Source organism: Strix aluco, chromosome 20, assembly GCF_031877795.1.
Source record: "Strix aluco isolate bStrAlu1 chromosome 20, bStrAlu1.hap1, whole genome shotgun sequence".
In the NCBI taxonomy this organism is placed as follows: Eukaryota; Metazoa; Chordata; class Aves; order Strigiformes; family Strigidae; genus Strix; species Strix aluco.
The window spans coordinates 11,742,805-11,766,704 of record NC_133950.1 but is presented as its reverse complement, the minus strand read 5'-3'; the positions used below and the strand labels follow the sequence as shown (position 1 = coordinate 11,766,704).

General features: G+C 39.2%; 1 protein-coding gene across 2 annotated transcripts in view; it reads left to right on the top strand.

Annotated features, from left to right (window-relative positions):
- Positions 1 to 23,900, top strand: part of CCDC180 (coiled-coil domain containing 180) — a 28,004-nt gene that overhangs the window by 841 nt on the left and 3,263 nt on the right. Inside the window, exons 3-36 of one of the 2 annotated variants that reach the window (XM_074846003.1) lie at positions 1,185 to 1,280; positions 1,849 to 2,024; positions 2,853 to 2,935; positions 3,471 to 3,580; positions 3,677 to 3,805; positions 3,986 to 4,096; positions 4,758 to 4,853; positions 5,102 to 5,265; positions 5,496 to 5,615; positions 6,305 to 6,384; positions 7,079 to 7,167; positions 7,661 to 7,783; positions 8,414 to 8,587; positions 9,128 to 9,243; positions 10,491 to 10,617; positions 11,297 to 11,436; positions 11,915 to 12,090; positions 12,583 to 12,763; positions 13,288 to 13,434; positions 13,693 to 13,837; positions 14,058 to 14,174; positions 14,592 to 14,690; positions 15,034 to 15,147; positions 15,814 to 16,013; positions 16,758 to 16,825; positions 17,527 to 17,659; positions 18,257 to 18,316; positions 19,186 to 19,252; positions 19,589 to 19,730; positions 20,143 to 20,303; positions 21,111 to 21,248; positions 22,298 to 22,409; positions 22,637 to 22,730; positions 23,255 to 23,393. In XM_074846003.1, the coding sequence (XP_074702104.1) occupies positions 1,185 to 1,280; positions 1,849 to 2,024; positions 2,853 to 2,935; positions 3,471 to 3,580; positions 3,677 to 3,805; positions 3,986 to 4,096; positions 4,758 to 4,853; positions 5,102 to 5,265; positions 5,496 to 5,615; positions 6,305 to 6,384; positions 7,079 to 7,167; positions 7,661 to 7,783; positions 8,414 to 8,587; positions 9,128 to 9,243; positions 10,491 to 10,617; positions 11,297 to 11,436; positions 11,915 to 12,090; positions 12,583 to 12,763; positions 13,288 to 13,434; positions 13,693 to 13,837; positions 14,058 to 14,174; positions 14,592 to 14,690; positions 15,034 to 15,147; positions 15,814 to 16,013; positions 16,758 to 16,825; positions 17,527 to 17,659; positions 18,257 to 18,316; positions 19,186 to 19,252; positions 19,589 to 19,730; positions 20,143 to 20,303; positions 21,111 to 21,248; positions 22,298 to 22,409; positions 22,637 to 22,730; positions 23,255 to 23,393 (4,227 nt within the window). Of the gene's footprint in view, positions 1 to 1,184; positions 1,281 to 1,848; positions 2,025 to 2,852; positions 2,936 to 3,470; positions 3,581 to 3,676; positions 3,806 to 3,985; positions 4,097 to 4,757; positions 4,854 to 5,101; positions 5,266 to 5,495; positions 5,616 to 6,304; positions 6,385 to 7,078; positions 7,168 to 7,660; positions 7,784 to 8,413; positions 8,588 to 9,127; positions 9,244 to 10,490; positions 10,618 to 11,296; positions 11,437 to 11,914; positions 12,091 to 12,582; positions 12,764 to 13,287; positions 13,435 to 13,692; positions 13,838 to 14,057; positions 14,181 to 14,591; positions 14,691 to 15,033; positions 15,148 to 15,813; positions 16,014 to 16,757; positions 16,826 to 17,526; positions 17,660 to 18,256; positions 18,317 to 19,185; positions 19,253 to 19,588; positions 19,731 to 20,142; positions 20,304 to 21,110; positions 21,249 to 22,297; positions 22,410 to 22,636; positions 22,731 to 23,254; positions 23,394 to 23,900 lie in introns of both variants that reach the window. The other variant, XM_074846001.1, reaches the window with a different exon arrangement.

Below are 23,900 nucleotides of genomic sequence, written 5' to 3'. Positions count from 1 at the left end.
TTGATGGTCTGGACGAGGGGATCGAGTGCACCCTCAGTCAGCTTGCAGATGACACCGAGTGGGGTGGGAGTGTTGATCTGCTCGAGGGTAGGGAGGCTCTGCAGAGAGACCTGGACAGGCTGGAGCGATGGGCTGAGGCCAACTGGAGGAGTTTCACTAAGGCCAAATGCCGGGTGCTGCCCTTGGGCCACAACAACCCCCAGCAGCGCTCCAGGCTTGGGGAGGAGTGGCTGGAGAGCTGCCAGTCAGAGAGGGACCTGGGGGGGTGATCAATTGCCGGCTGAACAGGAGCCAGCAGTGTGCCCAGGTGGCCAAGAAGGTCAATGGCATCCTGGCTTGTATCAGCCATAGCGTGGCCAGCAGGGACAGGGAAGGGATCTGACCCCTGTGCTCGGCACTGGTGAGGCCGCCCCTCGATGAGTGGGTTCAGTTTTGGGCCCCTCACTACAAAAAGGCCATTGAATGACTCGAGCGTGTCCAGAGAAGGGCAACGGAGCTGGTGCAGGGTCTGGAGCACAGGTCTGATGGGGAGCGGCTGAGGGAACTGGGGGGGTTTAGTGTGGAGAAGAGGAGGCTGAGGGGAGACCTCATGACCCTCTACAACTCCCTGAAAGGAGGGTGCAGAGAGGGGGGATGAGTCTCTTGACCCAAGGAACCAGCGCCAGGACGAGAGGGAATGGCCTCAAGCTGCGCCAGGGCAGGGTCAGACTGGCTCTTACGAAGGATTTCTTTGCAGAAGGGGTTGTTGGGTGTTGGAATGGGCTGCCCAGGGCAGGGGTCCTGAGGTGTCCTGAGGCGGGGGCGGGGCGTCGCTGGTGGGGGCGGGGCTATCCCGAGGCGCCCCCCCCCCCCGCTGCCATGGTAACGCGCAGGGCTGCCCGCTGCCGTTGCTATGGCCGCCTGTAACACCACAGTCCGGGCAGGTGGCAGGAACGCGGCTGAGGGCAGCGGGAGCCCAGAGGGGACACGGCGGCCAAGGGAGCAGGAGGGCTCTTCCCCCTGTGCTCCGGCACCCTCAAACGCGGGTTAATAATCCCACAAACGTTATTAAATCCTCCGCAGGCTCTGCCTGCACCAATACTGGTGAAGACCCTGCGGCAGGCACGTAGCTTCCCTCTTAGGAAGGCCACCTCAAACTCTCCCCTTGGCCCCTGGTTTGTAAATCCTAATTCTTCTGGAAACAGGTCTCGAAGTCACCTGTGCTGGGCGACATGCAGCGTGTGGGGACAGTGCGCCAGGTTCCCGGCAGGGAAGCCTATAAACGGATCGCTGAGGCTGAGGTAAAAAAAAAAAAAAAATCGGGTAAAAGCTAAATGAGTTAATGATATTGGTCGGTTGTTTGCTAGCTGTGAAAGTGGGGACCTCAAACCAGAGGACAGTTTCAACCTTTCTGGTTTTTGTTTGTTTTGGTAAGAAATAATTGAGTGAGTTCAGGATATGTTTTCTAATGCATCTATGGGCGTTCCTGTGTCTTGCCTGTGTATAAGGATATATTAAATGAAGGCAGAATCTTTATAACACAGCAGTAAAAGATAAATAAGAAGCATAGTAAGCCAGATTCAGACATTTCTCACTCTGCTCTTGACTTTCCTTGTAACCATAAGCAAGGCACACAGTCCAGTTTGCTTCAGTTTTCATCTGAGGAAACGGATATCTTTTTTTTTTTTTTTTTCTCATTTTTAAAACAGCCTTGGATGAAGGTTGTTATGCTGGTGCCAAGTAGTGTTTGTTAGTTTACCTTTCTCTCCTGCCGCCTTTCCCCCACTGTTTTTATCAATTATTTTGTTACTATTCTGTGTCCATTAGGTTGGAAAGAATTCTAACCATTTCAATTGTGGTTCTTTGAAGGTTCTCTTAGTACGGTCTTTGAATGAAGTACGGAACAAGACCAGGGTTTCCAAAAGGAGTGAAAGGCTCGCGTTGGTTAGGGATTCCAAAATTTCTACTGATGCCAGGCTTCTACCATGTTACCAGCAGAAGTGTGTTGAAAGAACACCCTGCAAGGACTCCACAGAAGTGTACAGGTAGCAAACAGAAGCATAAAAACCCAATTCAGTGTTCATGACTATAGGTATAAAGTCGTAAGATTGGCACTGGGAGCTAGACACTCCTAAATTACTGGTCACAGTACTAACGACCTATAGTAGACTGTCTCCTTGCTAGGAGTAAATTGAGTATAATGAGCTGCTGCCTTAACAGGCTAATATTTGCAATGGCGTGCATATAGCATGGCTTTTCTTTTACAAAGAAATTGTCTCTTTTGTTCAAAGCAGTCTAAAGATTTATATATATAAAGATATATATTTTTGAACTATATTTTAGACTGTTAATGGTTTACATGATGATGCAGTAACAATTATGTGATGAGCAAGAAAAGAAATGAGTCCATCCATCCTTTTCACCCTAACCATTCTGCTGAATAACGACACCCTTGTTCTCACTTCCCCCAAGGAGAAACACAGTGCCCCAGCTGATGGGAAGAGCAGTGGGCAGATAAAGGCTATTTCCACATTTTTTGCTAGTTCTTACTTAACAGTTCATAGATTTTTGTACCTATTAGAGATAGTATGTATGCCTTTGCAGTTTACATGTATTAAATCTAGCATTTATTGCTTTTATGCCATCATAGCAGATTGGAGGTTGTGATCAACCCAGGCTAGATAATTACTCAGTTCAATTTGGCTCAGAAGAAGCAACACTGATTCTTTGAATCATATGCCTTGAAGTTAGAATGATGCTTAAGTTCACTTAAATGTTACATTTTGCTGGTTAAATTGAATATTATACCCATTGCAAGTCCCTTCTCCTGTGTATTTAGTACAAATCAAAGCTTTATTCTTCTTCTGTTTCAGAGAGGCTACAACATTTCAGATAGCTTGCAGAAGTCCAGAGCTAACCGCAGCTGAGGAAGTCAGAGGCCTACCGGATTTTATTGGTAAAATTTATTTCCCTTAATGTCAGATATTTTAATTTGCGTTCTTAGGAGCCACCATACCTATAATGGTTTTAGCTGGACAAGATATGAAATCAAGCTCAGAAATGACCTGACACATACGTGATGATTTGTAGGTAATTTTGAAGATGAAGAATCTACTCAAAGGAAAAATGGCTGTAAAACTGTCGATAGGTCACAGTTTGTGTTTAGATGGTACACTCCAGTTATAATGTAATTAGATCTCATTCTTGGAAGCTGCAGTTTTTTGCATCATACCTGAACTTAGTTCCTAGCTTCCATGCTTTTATCCTTCTGAAAATCACAGATTAATCAAATCAAAGGAAATTTTAAAATATGCTTGCTATTTTTAACCTGCATTTGCATAGATTTCCCTTCCTGCAGAAAGCTGTCACGCACTGTAATAGCTGCACAAACTACAGAGCTCAGAGTGTGGGTTTAGTGATTCGTTGTGCATGCACTCTGTATTCTGCAGCAACAGTCCCACGCTACATCATCCTCTTTTCTTTCTCGGCAGTTCCTGAGGAAAGGAGGAGCAAGATCTTGGAACATCTGTCAGAACGCCGGCAAGGCCGTCACAAGGAAGCCGTGACCTCACTGCGTCATGAGCTTGACTGCATTGCCAGGGTGAGGCTGGATGTTGTGCTCCAGATAGTCTGGAGTTCTATACTGAGGTCAGGGCCTAATATTCAGAAGCTCAGACTGACTTCCTTTCCTTTTCAGGAGATGGAACCCTTAGTTTTGGAGCCTGGACACTTCCTTCGGAAAAAACTGATGGATTCTGATAGAAAAATTGAACTTCTGTTTAAAGAGATTGAGTCGGACACTGCTCTGGGAGGTTTCTCGATTGAAGTAAGGCAGCTCCTGCCATTGTCTCATCTTCAGTTATTTGTACCTGGTCTGCACAACATCGCTTCTTATGTCTTGCTGTGCTTTTAAGATATAAATGCTTTTTTTTTTTCCTGCTTCTAACTTTTTTTTTTTTTTTGACATTTACTTTTCAATGAGATTGAGAGTAAATCCTTCTTGCAGGGTTTGGAAGAACTGTGGAATATCATCCGTCAGGAATGCTTGACCAGAAGGAAGTGGGTTAGAGAAATGGATGAATCCCTAGTGAAGGTTGAAAAGAGTCGAGCCGATAAAGTGAGCTGTAGTCTTAATAGCTGTTACTTAAGCATAAAATGATTATTTTCTCATAATTCTGGGGGCAGAGAGTAGCTTGTTTCCACAGGAGTGGAAAGTCATTGGACATCGCAGTAAACGTTCAGATAAAAAAAATAAGAGATTGCTGCTTTGTCCTTGTAGGCAAAAAAAATCTGTCTGTTATACCTGTGTCAGTTTGTCCTCTCTTTTTACCGTAGACATGATGAATAGGCCCAACCGTATCACCAGTAACTTTTCTGTTTGAGTAGTTATGAAAAATACCAGAGATGACCGCATCTGCTTAAATTTCATGTCTGCTTAAAACAACCACTGGCAGATTCACTACAGATATCTGACAGACAGTTGGTTTGATTTTTAAATTCAGATTGCAGGCTGTCTGCAGAGCACTCACTTATCACAGATACTAAAGAGAAATCAGTTGAGTAGTAACAAAGTGAAATGTTTTAGTTACTATTTTTATGAATGATTTAAAAAATCAGTATTTAAGATAGGTGTTTTAAGATTCACTTCTCAATCTGTCTATCAGCCAATTGAATTTATTTCAATGGAAAATTTGCCTTGTTCATATCAGTGCTTAACTTAGGGAATTTACATTTGAGCTATACAGATTTATTTTTTTTTTAATTCTTTTATTACACAGATAGCAAATGTACTGAGGAAGTATACCCTGATACTGGAGGACATTGGTACCTTCTTGTCAGATGATGTTCACAGGTTCATGAATGATGAGGCCATGGTAAGTCTTTCATATTGAGAGTCTCTTTTTACCTGTGAGAAGATAGCAATCTGAATATTCCCAGAATGTCTTTTTTTCCAACTGAAATTCATTATTTCTACCTGCAATACACGAGAGATTTCTATTTTGCATGCTATTCTTTATCTTCTGTATTCTTTTTCCCTCATTTTACATAGATCAGGCAATTTACGGAGTTTTTTGCATGTATTATGCTGCTTTTATTCCTGTTTTTATTTTTTAATATGCAGAGGATTAAGAAAGACCTGTTGACTAATCAGAGGGAAATTGCCAAGCTGTTCTTCAGTCTCATGAAATCAGAGATGATGAAGGAGTTTTCACATCGGTTGAAATGGCAAGACAGAGTCAAAGACTGGGAGATCATCCAAAAGAACTCTGTAGTTCCCAGTTTCAGGTCAGAAATATTACAATTTTGGACTATGAATAACACAAAGTGACTACTGTTCACTTGTGTTTTCTATAAGCAGTAGTATTTGATCATTTTTCCATTATAAAACTAAAAAGCTAAAAGAACTTGGCCTTCTTTTTTTACCTGGTATGTATAAGACATCCTTTGTATTTGTGTTTCAAACATGAAGTTTTCCCAAACAGCTATTTACTTCAACGTGTTCTTCCATCCTACAGAGAATTTATGGCAAGTGAAGAAATACAGAATCCCCCAACTGTGAGAACAGAGATGGAAAATATGAAAACAAACCAGATTTTACTTAGTCAAAGGAGACTGGAGCTTTTGCAGCAACTTGGGTATGACAAAAGAGAGAACAGGAACAAGGGAAAATAGAATTCTTTCTAGAGTTAATGAGGGAGTTGACTACAAAATGCACTTTGCTCCCTTTCAGTGTGTGACTGTACACTGCAGCAGTAAGGCAGAGCCTAAACTTCTTTAGTAAAGCTCTTTTTAATGAAAAAAATACATTCTTGGTTTTCAGTGCACTAGTTACACTGAATAGGGGTGGTCAAGGGCTCGAAATGCAGAAACACAAAAGTAAATCTTACTAACATTTGAAATGTAGTAGAAAGGGGCAGATAAGGATGGGTAGAGAGATAAAAACTGGTGATCTTGTCAAGGCATTATTTGTGTGTGTGAGTTTAATTCGTATAATAAATTAAGAAAGGAGTCTTGATGGACATCCAAACATAGCAGCGTTAGATTTCTATCCTAACAAGATGATGATGATTTGGATGCAATGCATTACAGTATTTACAGTTTTTCTTTTACAATGTATGTAGCAACAAGATAGATCACAGTTAGTTCCTTGTCAGTAAACAGTGGCATTGCAAAACAGCAGCCATCTTATTTTATTTTCATTGCTGAGATGGCTATAAATAAAATAAAGCACAGTAGTATGGTTACTCTGATTCATAATTTTATCCTTTAAGCACTGACTGGATTATACTTGAACATATCTAACTCTTTTTTCCTGTTTCGATAGTGATTTGTTGCCTCCAACACACACGAAAGCTGATGTGGAGGAATGGTACAGATCTTTGGTGGATGTAAACAAAAGTATGGGTAAGTTGGGAAATGATAAAAGCAGTCTGGAATACAAGGAATTTTTCCTTTCTTTTTTCCAGGCAGTAATGAATCAGACGGTTGCTTTGAAAGTACATGTTTGCTATATTCTTTGTTTCATCTGTTGCCATGTCCCTTCTAAGCCGCTCAGAGCTGGCAACACAACCGAAACAAGCTGGCTACTGCCCCACCTGCCCTTTGGCAGCACAAGCATTTTTGCATGATGAGATCCAGCAGGAACTGACTTGGTTAGAATTAACCTGGGGAAAGCAGAAGGTTAATTTTAATGCAGATCAGTTCTCAGTCATCAAAAATACTCCTTTTTACCTCTTAGAGAATGAGAGGGGAAGAATTTGAGATGCTTCCTGTCTCCAGGTCCCGTAGTGTGCCTTCCCTCCGTGTGTCTACCTTCTCTTTCTCCAGAGTTCATCCTGTCTTAATGTTTGTAGCCTGTACAGTAACAAAGAAGTTGATTGCAATTGTAAATAACTCACTACTTTGAAACGTAATGAGAAAAAGATTTGTATTAAAACATCTTATTTTATTGGTTGATAGTGTCATACAAGTGTGAAGACACTACTGGGATATATTACTTGTGCTGGGACTCAGCACAGGTCCTCTGCATGTTTCCATTTCACGCTCCACTGTGAAATACAGAAATCTTTACAATGGCTTGTTCTTCCATATCCTCCAGATACCCACCATGAGCAGTCTATGATGAAAATTCGCCTCCAGTATGAGATGGTCGAGCAGAAATGTTTGGCGGAATTGCAGTTATGCAAGGTTAGTATCGCAGCTTTGCAGATTCTTGGAAGGATTGTTCGTAATGGTATACAATGTGTTGTTTGAGGATCCACCAAACATGGAGATAACAAGTGAAATTACTTTTTAACCTCTGTCTTATTCTGTTAGAAAACTTACTGTCCGTTTTGTTTCACAGTAGCATGTGGTATTTGTACTAGTAACAAATGCCAGTAATGAAAGGAGTACTGTCTTGCGTTTAGGTAGAGGATTCAGGGTCAGAACCCTCAGCCTTTGTGCTGAGGCTGCTGTATTTTGGGAAAGAAATTCCACCTCTCTGCTTCAGTTTCTCCCTTTGTGTCCAAATAGAATTGTACTGCTTACTACCAGAATGTGGGATCTGGGAGGTTGAATCTCTCTCTACACATTCACAAGAAAAGAAGAAACACTATGTTTAGCTATAGTCTCTAAAAGCCACACAGTATTTGATGTTATATTATGTTCATGTCAGTAACTTAGCGTTCTTTTAATTTAGAATAACCTATTGAATCTGGATATTTGCACAAAAGAAGAGGTTGAAGAAATTGTGACTTCTGAATTATTTCATTTGACTGAGCAACTGCGAAGTCGGTTTGAAGAAGAACTGGAACACATGGACGTACGTTTCTTACATCTATTTTTATTACTCTCTAGGACTAGTCTGTTCTTCCTGTGCTGCTGCCTGAAATGCCGTCTGCATCTTAGGCTATTGATTTCATCTTAGAAAGAGGTTCACAGTGTGACTGAACACCTGACCCACAATTAAAAAATGTTTGGGGTGCCTCAAGGAGAACAGTTCATAATTGTTTGGTTTATATTTACGATGGGTTGTCAGGGATGAATTAGGTATAGCTCATTCGGCCTGGAGGCAGAGGAATAGATTTAAATGATCTCCCAAATTTCTTTCAGTCCTATCTCTTATAATTCCATATGTGAAAATGGCTGGGCAGTTGTTCCTGAAATGATAGATGGCCAGAGACTTCAGGGCATGTGCAGGATTTAGTGCTTTGCAGAACTAGAAGAATAGATGGAGTTTTGATAGTTCAGCTTCTAGAACAAAAATGTGCATTCTTATCCAGTTTACTTGGACTATTTTTTCCTCTCCAAGTAGAAGAGACCACGTTGAACACTGACAGCATAGCATACTTCTAGACAGCCTTTTAGCATGTTGTATGTCCCCTTACTCATTTATTTCACCTTCCAGCAAACAGTTTAATACTAACCGTTTCACTTACGTGTATGTCTTTAGAGAGACTTCAAGGAGCTGGCTACACAGAATGAGCAGAGCTGTGGAGAGTTGTACAGCTATTTTCAGGAGGCCATGGGTCTCTGGGACATCCATCAACAGAAACTGTCCCAGCAGGAAAGTGACCTTCAAAAGAAGTTAGATGAATACAGACGGAAAGAGGATAACATAATACAGGTATAAACCTAAAACCAAGAGTGTGGTATGATGTAAAGAAAGGACTTCCTCATGCAGAGAACCCTCTGGAATCCAGAATACTTGGTATAAAATTTAAAATGTAATCTTTGACATTTATACTGCAATTTCTACAGGGTAGTTTCGTTCTATCAGGTACATATTTTGCTAACAGCTTGATTCACACTGAATGAGTGTTTGTATCTTATTCGTGATATGACAATGGTGATAAAGGTTATATTTTCTGTATTAAGTGGCTGCAAGTTTCTATGGCTCGTAAGATCTTGTGCAGGTATATACAGAGTCTTGTTTGTATGTCACGTTCTCATATTATGGGTATATCATGCAACTGGGGGTGGCAATGTCAAAGATGTTCATTATCTATGAAAGATCTTCATAACAGATGAATTTTGGTAAGGTAGCTTCCCTTCTCGGTGTAGAATATATGTACATAATTAAATTATTTGAATCCTAAATAGTTATGAGGCATCTTAGTAATTACTAAATCATTTTTACTGTTTTTTTTTTTTTATGTGGCCTTAGAGGATGGATGCTGATCTGGGTATAATTTTGAAAAAAATGAAAACAGCGAGCTCTGAGGAAAAGCTGAAGGCCTATTTCAAGAATGCCCTTTCTTCTTTAGATCGCATTAGAGCTAGGTATGAATTTTGTAGCGCAAACTTAACAAGTAAAGCACGTTTGAATGTTGGTTGTAATACTTAGCTCTTGTTTATGCTGAAGCGTGAAGGTGTGGGAAAACACTGCTTGCTACTTCACGTAAGAATGTAAAAGGAAATAATTTCCATCTTGAACAAGGTTACGGCAAATAATACCCACAGTAGTAGTTCAGATTCTTGAATCACTAGGATCAGAAAGTAGATCTGTGCTGCCACCTGTGCTCTGGGCTCACCGATTTGATCTCTTCCAAAGTCGCAAGGGCTAGAAGTTACTAAAAACTTTCAGACAGCCAAAGTATATATTTTGGTAATCTTTCTGTTACATTTCTCATGATCAGGGATTTGCGTCTTTAAAAATCACATCAAAATTGGCACATACCAAGGTTGGAGGATTAAATAGCCAGAGGGGAAGCAGTTGTATTTTCACACCTGGGTGGTCTTTTCTGTCTGTCAGATCAGAGACATATTAGAAGAGCCATGTGGACCTGAGAGGCAGATACGCACACGCACACACCTCACACTGTAATTGTGTCTAGAACCAACATGAATTCCTTAATTTGTACATACACAATTTGTGTAATTTGTGTTGGTTTAGTAGTCTTTATATTCATTCGGACAATTTTAAATTATCCAAAAGTAATGTACCTTTTTAGGTGAGTGGAGAACACAGCGAGAGGTTGCAGAGATGGAATGTAATCTGTCTGAACATTTGAATGCTTGTATAAATTCCCCATAATTATCTTTGTATAGGAGACAAAGCAAATGTAAATGAAAACAGGTGTGACCATTGATTTTTCTTGAATCAAGACTCAGCTTGAACCATTAGTTTTCATTTCCAAGTAAAATGAAAATGAAACAGAAAAGCTTCGGTCACAGCTGAGCATGGTACAGAATTAACATGAAAGACAGTAATTTGACCTCTCACTTCTAATATTGCTTATGTAAGCACAGGTCTTGGATGGTTTCCCATCCAAAATGGAAGATCTAAAATACTTTATTATGAATAGTGCTTAACTTTTATGTATTTATATATTTGTAATGAACTAATCTCTACTAATAAGCCAGGATGTGATTGTAGTCAGGCTAAACAGATACAGTACAATGTTTAGCCTAAAGGTTTTATGAGGTTGGTTGAAAAGTTAGATTTGGATTTAAAGACATTGTAATCATATTTCATTTTATTTCTAAACATACTTGAGTCTCTTAAACGGTGGCCTTAAATTTGACAGGTACAGGACATTCAGCCAAGTTCTAATGAATCAAGTCTCAGCTTACCCAGAAGCTGTTCTGCAGGAATTGATTTCCTATAGCGAATCCATCAGCAAATATTTTAATGTAAAGGAAATCTTCAAACAGGTATAAAGAAAACAAACTTCTGCTTTAAAATCTTACTGGTGTATTCATTTTTCACTTTGGGGAAAATTTACATTAGCTGAGCATGCAGAACAAGGGGTAAGCTTTACACAGGTAAGTGAACAAGAGAATAAATTTGAAGGTGGAGGGAGTCTTGCACAAAATAATGATGAATAGGAAGTCTTTTTGCTGAGGTAAGTCTAAAGTCCTTAAAGCAGATTAGATTTAGTTTTTACACAAAGCACGCAAGAGTCTGTACTGTTTTCATTTATTTCTGGACTATTAGGGCTTTAGATCCTTTTTATGGGCAAAGGGAGTGTATGAAACAGTCTACAACCATTCCTTTTGCGCTGCTTTTATCCTTGTAGAAACCTTTTGCATAGGATTTTTTTTGAAATATCTTTTTTTCACCGTAGTATTCTTAGCCCATGGTGAATGATTTAAGCTGTATTTGTACTAAAGTATTAGTTTTTCAGGTCTTTAGTTACCTGAATTTAGTCCCATAACAAAAACCTTTTAAAACATTGTGACTCTGCCTGTTGAGACTTGCAAACTTATTCTCTGTGTGAATGTTGTCCAAACTGAGAAGAACAACTTAGGATTCCTACATTAGCTTGTGCACTGTGGATTCTATGCTTCTATCTTGAAAGGTAACAGATGATGATTTCCATTTGTTTCCCAGGATGTGTTCAAGAGCAGCGAGGCAGAAAGCTCTGAAATTGCCATTGAGACCTTTTCCACTTCTAGTGGAAATTCTTACACCGTTCTTGGAGTTGAAGAGGTGGAAAAGTCTGACAAAGAAACTGTAGAGCTGAAGAAAAGGTTAGTAGAAAACAGTTTATGTTCTTTCTTTCCCTTTAGGTAATAGACAAATTTCATCTGTTTGGAAGAAACATTAGTCTAGAGATGCAAAAAGTATCTAATTATTTTGATGTTATTCCACTTTTTAAATCGATAAAAATAAGAGAAAATTTTTATATTGCTTTTCATCCTTGGCTCTCAAAATACCACACAAGCATTCACCTCTTACAGAACATTCATGTTTTACAGAAAATCGTTTAGTGAGAATACATATTACAGAAAGGCAAGTAATTTGCCCAAATTCCCTGCAGAGCCATGAAGGTAACATGCCTGGTACTCAGTAGTAGGCAGCCAGCTCAGAAACTCTGCCAGTAGGGTGCAAGTGGTAATGAAACTGTACCTTCCTGTAGTCAAGTTAAATTCTTAGAATTGATATATTGAATAAGTTCTTGTTTATTACTTACTGTTCCTCACTGGAATATTTCTTTTTCAATCATAGGATTCGCCTTTGCTTTTTTGAACACTTGGAGAAATGGTTTGCAGAGTCTGTGTCCAGATCACATGACTTTGTGGCTGCCAAGAAAGAGGAGCTGAATTCGGAACTGCAGCTGCGTCTTCACTCGCATCAACAAAGGCACGAGAATATAGAGACAAATATCTGCAATGCTAGAGCTGGTACCGACTTCCTTCACTCTGAGCATTACATGCTTTTGTTTAGAGACAATCATAAGTGACCAAAATCTGTTTCAGCGTCAGCTGACTCAGTAGTAGATGGCAATAGGAAGCAATTGAGTGTCTACTAATTCCTAGTATAATATGTTACTCATCTATTTTAAAAAAAGATGTTTCTTTTCTATAGCTCTTACTGGTTTGTGCTATGTTATGTTTGGAAAATGTCCAGCAGTGCCTTGATCAATGATTGTAAAAGATGTAGAATATTCCATTTCTCTTGTCAATATTTGAGAACAGAGAGATAATGTCAGCAGTGACCGAAAAATAAAGGAAAAAGAGGGCTTAGAGCAAACAAAAGACATTTGTGATTTGAATGGATTAGGAGCTGCCAGGGATATATATGTCAAACACAGGAGAAAAGTCAAAGAAAAAGAATCAGATGTATTTTATTTGTATGTTTTAGCCACTCCATTGTAAAATTTCTTTTCTTATCAGCGGAACTGGCGCTTCACAAAGAGCATCTGGAGCACCACTGTGCAGGGGTGGTGGAAGCTCTGAAAAAGGAGAAAGCTGAATTTGTCAAATTCTCTGAACGCCAGAATAACCTCATCAAAAACTTACAGTCACAAATCCATGAGATGGAGTCTGTCTTCCTCAGTACTCCTCAGACTGAGAAGTAAGTGTGCCACAGGTATTGCTGGCTGTGACGTTCCATAGTTGACTACTCCTGATTGCTGAGATGTTTGTGGTTTGCATTCTGAATCTACGTTCCTCTTTAACGAAGACTGCTTCGTGAAACTTTAAAGAGTTGTAAAGAATTTTTGTTTCCTTTATCTCTCCCTGAGGAAGTTAAAATCAGTACTGAGTGGATGACAATTTTCATCTATTTTCAAACTGGCTGGCAGCCTTAAAGTAGAAAAGATGTTTCATGTGTTGAGGTTCCATCCAGTTCACTGAACATGCGTGATAATAGCAATTGACTAATTGGTTTTGAAGGACGCTCTTCAGTAGCATCAACTGTTTGCTGATATCTTCTGAATGTTTATCAAAACAATCACAGTTCAGCAAGTTGCTTTCAGAATGCTAAACCACTCTTGAGTTCTCAGATTTGGTTTGTGTCTTTACAGCCAGCAGTCTCTGGATCGTAATGTCTGCTCCTCTTTCTACGTGTTTTCCCTGTCTTCTATTATTTGCTGTTAGGTTAGCTTCATTCAGCAACAGCATGCACTCGGAGCTCCGGGGTCATCTGGAAGCGATCCACGTTTCCATGAGGAGCTACCGGAAGAATCTGGAGGAAGCTGTAGGAAAATTAAAGGATTCAAACGCTGAATTTCTCAAAGCTTGCAGGTACAGAGGTTTTATTGGAGTGTTGTTTATAAATAGTTCCCTATTTCTGGGCGTAAGTGTTTGCTGCATAGGCAGAACGGTAAAATTAAAGTTTATTTTGGTATTCATCTAGTTTTCTATTTTAAAAAAACCCAATTTATTTTGTTAAGCCACAATTATTATACTGTGTTCATCACATCTGTGTTGATATCTATGTTTTAGTCTTTGAGAAAAGGAAGACTCATAATCGATTGCTTTTACTTTGCTGGTTGCTTTCAGATTATCTTTGGAGGCAGGTAACCTCTCTCCTCAGGAGGTAAAATCTGTCAGCAAGCATCTTCAGAAGGAAAATAAGCGTATTGACGTTTTTGAAAATTTAATCAAGGCAGACATGGACAAAGTGGAATCAAGCTGCTTGGAACAGGTGTGTGGAGTTTCCTTCTTTCAAATTATGTATTATATTGGCATATTTGATGTGATTTATAATCGGCCTGCTCCCAGATTGGGACTGTAAGACTGTTCTGTGTGGCAGATGGAATTAATTGCGTGATGGAAAAAATAAGTAGAAATGATGAGCTCTATTATTTAAGTTTTAAAAAGTGAAAATTAATTCATTCTGTCTCTTGTTTCTGGCATTCTTAAAGGCTACGGAACTTATTAACCAGGCTGAAAAAAAGTTCCATTATGTCTTTATGAATCGAGAATTTATGGAGAAGATCCAGCGATTCCTGGGAAAGTTACGAGTGCAAATCAAATCAGAGGTACAGGTAGAAACATCAGAACTTTGTTGAAATGAATTATAATAATTTCTCCTTTATTCCATTGAAGACATTTTTGGCTGAATTCAGAGTGGACAAACATTAAGGGACTTTTCATATTCGTTCAAAACCTGTTTTCTGTCATTATAAGCTTAAAACTATGCCTTTGCTGCTGCTGCAGCTATTCTGGAACACTGTAGTCTTGCAGCAAGTTGAGTACGTACATCTGAATAGACCATCATTTTTGTGTGTTGCAGTAAAGGACATGATATATTGCTTTTGTGAATTATTGCTTTCAGCCTCTCCTCTGCGTACCAGTGATTGAGTGCTTTTACCAGCAAGTCTAGTGGTTTCAAAGTGGAGCCTCTGAAAAATCTCTTGAATGAGATTTCACTTCACCCTTATCTGCTTCTGCTTTAGGTAGCAAATTCCCGTTCACAAGCAGCAACGCTGAACTCTTCTCTGGAGAAGCTCCATCAGAATATAGATGCTTGTGCTCATCCTGCGGCAGATAAAGAAGTAAGTTCTAATCAGCACAAAATGATATCTAATTTGATTCACTGTGCACGTTTGTATAATGTATAAAGTAATATTTTTGAGGCAGACTTACGTTTATACACATTTGGGGGGGTGGGTGGAAAGAGTACTTGACCACAGAATTTTTGCTCGGGAAGGTCCTGTACCTGTTTCCCTGTTTGCCAGCAAAAACCTCAGCCTCTCTACAATCTCATTGCTCCCAGGTATGTGCCAATGAAATGGTGACAGGACATAATCAAATGATGTAGTACGCAACAGTCAGCACATCTGAGAAGTCTGACAGAGCCAGTTTAGTAAGTGCCATCTGTGTTATCGTATCTTTCAGGCTTTGACCTCTGAAGAGCTGTACGATTTCACCAAAGGGGTGATGAAAGAACTGAAAAAGAGGAGCCAGTATCTTGACTGTGTACTGGTAAAAGCAGTGAGACCTCATGATAAGGTAAAAGAGCATTGAAGTTCTCTATATTTTATTTAATATTGAGTGAATTTTTATGTGTGTATGTTAAAGGTTTTTCAGAATCTGTGCTTTGAATTTTCAAATTAAGAAAGGTGCTGCATTATGCCAACTACCCAAGACATTGTAACATTAGGTCAGCTTTTTTAGTAAACTCAGTAAACTGAGTTTACTAAATGTTAAAGATGCGCAGCTTCGTGAGAGTTTATTTTCAAGATGTAGCACTATTCACAGACGCATATTTCATGGGTTTCTTTAAATAGTTAAAATAATAATAATCAAATGTGTCCTGAAGATCCTGAAGATTATTTTTTTTATCAAGCTGTGGTTTGTTTTTGTTGTGTTTTTTTTTAACTTCCTTGTCTGGAAAGTCTGTCTTTATTTTGTAATCTACAGTGGATCATTGTTTTAAGGGTACATACTTAAATACTGCTTATGATAATTATGAGAATCTACTCATAACTACTTCTAAGTGTCTCAGAGTTGTATAACTGTAACAACATTACTGCTAGAATTATAAAAATCTTTCAGCTTGTGAAGCAAAATAGTGCATGTTTGGAAGATCTGCTTTTAGTATTCAGTAACTACATGTAATGCTTTTACTAACTGCCTGCCACAGTCAACAGGGTTTCATTTTTCTTCCCGTTTCAGGAGGACTTTACCCCTCTTTCAAGCGAGGTTAGGTTACAAGGTCCAATTGCTGCTGCCATGCGAACAGCGCGTCTCAGAGATAAGAACAGACTGACACTGATGGGGCTGGATCATGTGAAATATCCTTTGTTAAATCCAAGCAGAATGGGAAAGTCTGCGCTTAATGATTTAGCAATAAGCGTTATCAAAAGCTTACTTGAGTAAGTACTTGTTTGCCTAAAGGTATTTTTCCATCACTGTCTTTATATTTTCTTTGCTATCTATACCTCTTGTCTTCATAAGGCTCATGATAACACTACAAGGGGCTTCACTACAGTATCTTTTAAATTGACATTCCAGAAGCCTATCAAGCTTTTCCTGAATTCATAGTTTGTAGTTTAGCTTTGTATATACAGAACAATTGAACATATTTTTCATAGGTAATGCTACTACATACTTTCTGATTAGTCTAGCTTTAAAAATCAGTACAGCTGAGACTACTTTCTTTTAAAAGCACAATTTCTAATAGCCATAAATACCCCATTGTGAGTGATAAGTGACATCGAGTTAACAGCATTATGATAGATTTTAGTTATTAAATTTTTGTCTTCCATAGTATTAGTTAAAAAGTGATTACATGCTACATAGTTGAATGAACATACAAAGTGTGAAATGAACAGTATGACAAGAGTGTGATTTGCAAATACATATTTTAATGAACAGTTTTGCTTGTAGAAATTCTGAAATTCCAGTTAAACAATTAGTTACTCCCATGCCAGTACTTATATTTACACTGTCCGTTGTAAAAGTAATCCTGTCTGTTAAAAGTGATCTCAGAAATTGAACTGAAATTAGCACAGGGTAGGGATAGAGAACTTAGCTGATTCTCCATATAACATCTAATATAGTATAAAATAGAATATGATAAGGTATTCAATAGCCACTTAGCTCTTTTTCTGTTTTAGCATTCAGCCATCGAGAAAATCTTCGGACCCAAAGCAGGAGAGAGATCATTCACATCCACTAGGACCAGGTGTGCCAGCATTTCTTTTAATATATTACATTCTTCTAAATCGTGGTTCCTAACATAGCACTGAGCAGGTCTAGCATACTCCACGCCAGTGGCTTACATGCTAGCTCTGAGAGAATTGTGCAGCCCAACTTTTTTCTTGGATATCTTTACTTTGCAATAAGATGATAATTTTGTAAAGAGTACCCATATTTGTGATAGTGAAAGAGAAAAGGGGTGGGGAAAAAATGAGGAGGGAAGTCATGAAAATCTGTAGGGGATCAGGGATCCTTCTCAGTGTATTATCATTCACTCAAAGGTGAGTGCAGAGGCAACCCCAGCTGTTCCCTACCCACTTCCCTGTCTCTCCTCTCCGGAGCTTGACTCCTCCAGCCACATTCCCAAGTCCCCATCCCAGCCAGGACTATGAATGTAGCCCCTTCACTCTCCTTCTTATTCCCTGACTGAATGTTTTACATCTCCTCCCATCTACCACGTATTCTCTAGAACATTCCCATTCCTCATGCCCCAGGGCACAGCCTTGATTTGGTGTTGCCACTGCTGGGTTACTTCAGTTCTGTCTGTGAGAAGTGATTGTTCCTGCAGTTGTCCCTTTAATGGTGTAAGGAAACATAGAAATGAGAACACAAACTATATAACCATATAAAAAAGAGTTCAGTTGGCATTTACATGATGTTCTTCATCTTTTCTTGTTAAATATAAAGCGACACTTCCTACATCAAAGAAGAATTCTCAGGTGAAGGTATCGGAGGAAGGCCCTGAGAAGTCCGCTACTGACAACCACGTGGCTCGGAATGCCAGGAAGTTGTCATCTAAGGAAAAGACACCAACAAGAAAGTAAGACCCCTGGAAGGAGGAATTCCACTTACAGTGTTCCTATGCAGAAATTTACCTAAGTTGTCCACTGCCTGTTCTCTGAAAAGTTCTTAATGCTTATTTGTATTGGCCTTCTTTCCATCCATGCTTATTATTTGGGATCTCTTCCCTGGTTATGTCCTCATGATCAGCTTTGCATTTTTTTTTTTTTTTTCAGATTTTGGCTGGAAAAACACTCTTCTCTTTCCCCTTCATCTGCTGTTGTTTTGTATTGTGAAGTTGTTGAAATACAGACTAACCCCACTCTTAAATCAATACGGCTTAATTTTCAGGTCTGGTGTCTAAAGAGTATGTCTTCAGCTTAGTCCATAGATAGATGAAATGAGCTACTGTAATAGTGAAATCAACAGCAAAGTTTTGAAGAGCTGTTGAGAAGAGAATCCTCAGAATTTTTTTCCATCAAAAAACTGTTTTCATATCATACTAATTTTAAGAGTTACATTTTTCAGAATTTTTCTTCAGTTTCATGTCCATCATATGACTGACTAGCTCAAATAATCAGCCAGAGAAGGAAAATACTTGTGGAGAGTTTCAAATTAATGTTTTTTTCCTCCTTAGGATACGGCTTCTCAGTGGCAACAGATACCAGATATTTGGAGAGAAGCCTCCAAAAACTGAGTAAGTCATGTATATTTGCAGAAATAGAAGTTAATCTGCAAAAAACCAGTATCTTATAATCATGAACTATAGAGTTCACAATTGAATTTTGACGTATTTAACCTGGATCTTTATGGGTCAGAGTGTTTACAGAACAGTTCCCTTTTGCAGCATAATAATAGTGAATATAAAAGTCACCCATTTTATGCTGTTTAATGTCTGAAATGGGTGGCCTCATTGGAGCCCATTTTGTACATTGACAAAAAATGGGCTGGAAAAATGTCATTTTCACCTCTAAGAAGATCAATAAATTTTATACAATACATTCTTGTGCTCGATATTACATTTACAGGAATAAAGAAGGCACAGACTGTTTAGGAGGTGATTTTTAGATGGTTCCATTCTCCTCTAAGAAAATTATCATATGTTTTCTTGATAGGTGCAGTTGTTGTACTAGATAGAATTGAGATATTTCATATGTGCCATGCAAAACTATCAAAATTAATGCCTAAGAGGTTTAAGTGCTTGGGAATTTTGTCCCACATTGTGTTTCAAAATACTTCCAGTAAACCACCTTCAAATATTTTTGGTTTACCTTAAGCTCTTAATGTAAGTTTTCAGCAGGGGCAGTTGGCTAATTTGTTACAGTGCGGTGGGAGCGTTCTCCAGCAAGCCTTTACAAAAGCTCAGAGTCTTTGCTGCTTCTGAAGAGCATCTGTACTAATGGGGGTGAAGGTTCTTAGGCATTCTGAATATTTGTTTGCGTATGCTCTGAAAAATGTATTAAAATAAACCTGAAAATATTTGAAAAGTGGTAAATATTGGCAATGTGATCATTTTACAGTGTGATTGTCCTTTTAATTATTCTTTTTAATTTTGTTTGCTTTCAGGACATTTAAGGGGATCATTATGAATCTTCTCTGGACATGCAATAACAGCTTGCTCTGCCTTGCTGAGGTAAGAAAACGTGGTGTTCTTCAGTCACTTTTGCTTTCATAGGTCTACTCCTGTGTCAACTAAATAATTTGGTTCTTTACAATGTTTGGATGGCCACCCAGAAATTTTCCTTTCTTCACCAGTGCATCTATTTTTTAAATAATAACCGACATGGGTACTTTTAGTCACAGGTTTCTTCATAAATATTAAGCATGTCAGAATCAGAGGAAGAAAACTGGTCCCAGATAAGAGGGTGGTTGATAGCCTTTATGTATCCCTCCTACTGTTATATGCCTGGATGTGACTTGTCTGAATGTGTTCTCAACAACTTTTCTGTTTTATCTTTACCTGCCAAAGGAGTTCTACCAAGAAAGGAATCCTCAAATAACAGTGCCAGAAGATCTGCCAGAGACATTTGACGATTGTGCACAACTGGTCAAACAGGCACTGTTGTCATACCAACAACAGACAGAAGATTACTACAATACCTGTCTTATAGGTAAATTCATTCAGTTAAAACTTTTAATTTCTTGTGATGTAATTTTTCAGTTATGTAAACTGAAAATTGCAGTGATCAAGAATTATGTAGCTTTCTTAATCCATCACACAGTGGAAAAACTCCTGTTGATTTTACTGGAAATTGGGGCAATATTCTCTTTGATATATTGTCAGCTGCAAAAAGCATGGCAGAAGGGCCCTTGACTAAGTGGAAAGGCCTGTACAAGGTCACATTTTTTAGCAAGTGTATGTTTCTCAAAGCATTGGGCCCGGAAAAAGGAATGGCAGGGACAGAATCTCTGTGAGAGAAAATTCCAGGTGGTTTGACCCTTGCAGTGTACATTCAACTCAGCCGAGTGTTTTTTTCCCTTGCAACTAATGTGTCACATAAACACCTTCTCTTTTCCAAAAAGAATTTCAAGATCAACTGTGTCTGTTTGAGAAGAAGCTCACTTATGTCTCCCAGCTGGCAGTTGATGGTCTCTTGAAAGAACATGAGCAGAAGCTCAGATGCTCCACTGATCAGATTCGTCAACAATTCGATAAACAGCTGGAAGACTGGGAGAAAGTGAAGGTATGTATCATGGAGATATTGGAATGCTTCCAGTGTAAGCAATGCTAAATGCATTAGAATGATAACATTTTCTTTTTATTAATCTCACTGTTTGCTTAATCGCTCACTGCTGAGCTAGCCACAGATTTGCTTTCCATGTTTGCAGTTAGTCTGTGTAGTTCTACTGGAAGCTTTATCTTTCTAGTAACTCAGCCCCTGCCCTCCCTGCTTCCAGCACTGGACTGCCTCTTTATAATCTCGTAGAGCTCTGCTTGTCATCTTCCACTTAGACTGTAAACTCTTTAAGGGCTGTGGCATTGTGGTATGGCTGTACAGCTCATACGGTGTGGTGCACTCGTCTGTTAGGTACTGTGACTTACGGGTCATGAAATAATAGTATTTACTTTCTTTCAAAAAAGAAGTCTATTTTGTTCAGTAATATCAGAACTGATAACAGAATCATAATGGAGATTGTGCAGAAAATGTTACAGAGTAGTATCTTGAGATTTTGTCTCTCTGAGTATTAAGTTAAATTCAGGAAAAACCACAAATATAAAGATCTAAAAAGATCTTGTTTACTACTTGCTAGGAGAGATTATTATTTGTTGAAAACAAAACCCAAGGTGAGATCAGAGGCTCTGTTCTCCAGCAGCTACGCAATTTGGTGTTTACTGCACTGCAAAGTTTATCTCTAGACAGCCAAGAAATACACTAAATTCTTTGTCTTTCTGAATACTTTTGTATAAAATGTGTGGGGTTTACTTCTTCCTTGCTGTGACTCAATTGCACATTCTCTGCTGAAGGCATTTCTTATGTATTTATTCAAAGGTTGTGCACAAGAATCAGTTACGTTCCTCTCTGGGACACCCCAAAAACCTCCCTCAGCTGGAGGCTTTGTGCCATGACGAAGCAAAAAGACAAAGAGATCAGGTTGATGGCATTCACCTCAACACACAGGTGCTTCAGGTAATTGTAAAGGCATTGCTTCATATGAACTTAAAAGTTGCGTTTGGAAAGGAGAGCACAGCTGGGATACATTTTTCCTCCCCATCAAAAGTAAACTGGAAAACTCTTTCAGTTTTAGGCAATCCTGTTCATGTATCTTTTAAGTTATGTACTGCCAGCATTAGATCAATATATACAGAAACGCATATGCACAGGTACACGTGCATGGATTTGTTGTGGAACTGACTGACCTTTCCTATCATTCATAGAACACACTGAGGAAGGGATGACTTAGAGCTTAAGGGTAGAATGATTAGATGTAAATCTAAATTGGGAGCAACAGTGACATCCTCTGGTTAGTTATATTACTTGCAGACAACAGATGGCTGGAAGGGTTCCTTCTGTGTGCATTTCGTTAGTGCAAATAATTGGCATTTTTCTACACAAGATTAAGAACTGGAATAAGCAGAATTTTACAGGAGAGCTTCAGGAATCAAAACACTTTGCCTGCTCCATCCCCTGCGGTTCCTGAAAGTCAGTTCCCCGGCATTAAAGCTATTTGTTTACTTCTCTCAGGCCACTTAGTCAAAATTCTGTACTGTCTGTAGAGTATATGTAGATTGAATTCCAAAGTAAGATCTCCTCCTCCTCTTAGCTCTGCATACACACAGAGAAACACACATACCCTGTTTTAGAATAACACCTGGCCAAAGCACTTCCACCCAAAGTACCCAAATTCCAAAATGGCCTTTGCTTTGGGCAGAAGGATGCATTTACAGACAGCTGTTTTTATCAGGATTGGATGCTTAACCCAAATAAACAGCTACTGGGCACCTATACACAGAACTCCACATTTTTGTACTTTAGGCAATAGGGTAGTGTTGAGAATACTGCAGAGAGGCACTTTTAGACCCTTTTATGTGCAATTTTGGAGCCTTATGTCTGTTACCTGCAGCTGCTGCAAAATGTCAAGGTTGGCTACTTGTGTAGTTCTTTTGGAGCTCAACTAAAATGAGAGGAGATCAAATTGTCAAAGGAATTCCTCTCACTTGTCTCCCGTGTCCCAACAGGACTGTGTGGCAGAGTGTGCCCGGAACTTTGTTTCTGCGCTGGCTGCACTCACCGAAAAGCTGCTGCTGGATTTAGATGAAAACATCACTAGTGATGACATACAAGCAGCAAGTAAGTAAAGAAGAGATTGCTTGTTCAGGTCTCTGCTTCTGTCTCAGACTGCAGCAGACTTTCCCTCAGAAGAGGAGACTTTTATATGCTCTAGTACTTTAAATGGAAAGATTTGCACAATCGAGCATGCAAAGCTGTTTCTTGAAAGTGAAGAGCATCTAGCTGCATATAGTTACTTCAAACCAACGGTATTACTGCCACTGAGTCTATCTCCTGTTATCTCCCAGAAACCAAAGCACCAAAGGAGAAGCCATCCACTCTGCTTCTGCAGAGACAAGCTGCCCTTCCTCTAGATACCTGTGGCATGGAACGTGGGAGCAGGTAATAACTGAAGACCCTGAACACTGTTCTATGTAATTTCTCTTCTCTGAGCGGATGCCAGGCACTCTCCTCATAGTTTTTTGCTGCACTTGTTGAAACTGCTAAATACTGTGCCCATCATAATGATGCAATTTAACTAATTATGGGGTGGTTTGGGTGGGTAGTGATTTTGAAGGAAGAATAGCAATGGATCCAAATAAAAGTGAATTACATGTTGCATTGCATAGCAATACAATTTCAAAACTATTGCTGTGCCACTTTGCTAGCCACTATTTATCAATTCAGCACTTTCAGGTCTATGACTGTACTGTGTATTTTCACTCAGAAGATATGAATTCTATTTACTGTGCAGAGATTCTGAAGCTTTAAAAGAAAAGGTGGTTGCACTAAGTAAGGTAGTTTTTTCAGGTAGAGATTAAAAAAAATTGATCTTCTGCACTTCAAGTAACATGAATTAGTATGATCTGCTCTCTTTTTGAACTTTCTCATGTGTTTTTTTGGTTGGTTGATTTGTTTTTTTAAAGGACTTGGCCCGGAATACCCATGACTACTCTCCCAGACAATTCAGACAGTATTCTGGTCAGAGAAACCGCGTCAGTCACAACAGCAAAGACGACGCTGGGCCACGTAGCAGCTGTAGAAGCAAGAGATGCTGCGTATAAGGTTGGTCTGTGGGAAAGGACTATGAGTGGGGCTGCTACTGTTTGTGGGTTGGGTTTTTTAGGAAGAAAATTACAGCTATGTCTAATTTTTAAATGTACACAGTGTCTTGAGATCTTAAAGCTCTATGGTTACAGTACACACAGCTTAAAGCACCTTAAAGCACCTGGTTACAGTGTGGTTTTAAAGTGACCATGGTTTGTCAACAGGGTGTGATATAGTAAATGCACACCACAGAAATATTTTCCTGAATGTATGATGCCTTAAAAATACATTATTTTATATTTGGTAGCACGGACCCTTTACTAAAGGTGCCTTGAGGTTTCCATGGTAGTCTACAAGTTTCTGTTTAGGTGAAGTACCATTTTCGCAGCTTCGTAACAATTCAGTTCACAGTTGTGACTTAGGAAGTTCGGGCAAAAGCCAGAGTGCCTTCTGTGTTTGAGATGCACGCTTTGCTCTCTGTTCTGTGGAGGAGGCAGCTCTTTAACCTTAGGAGCTAATGGAAGT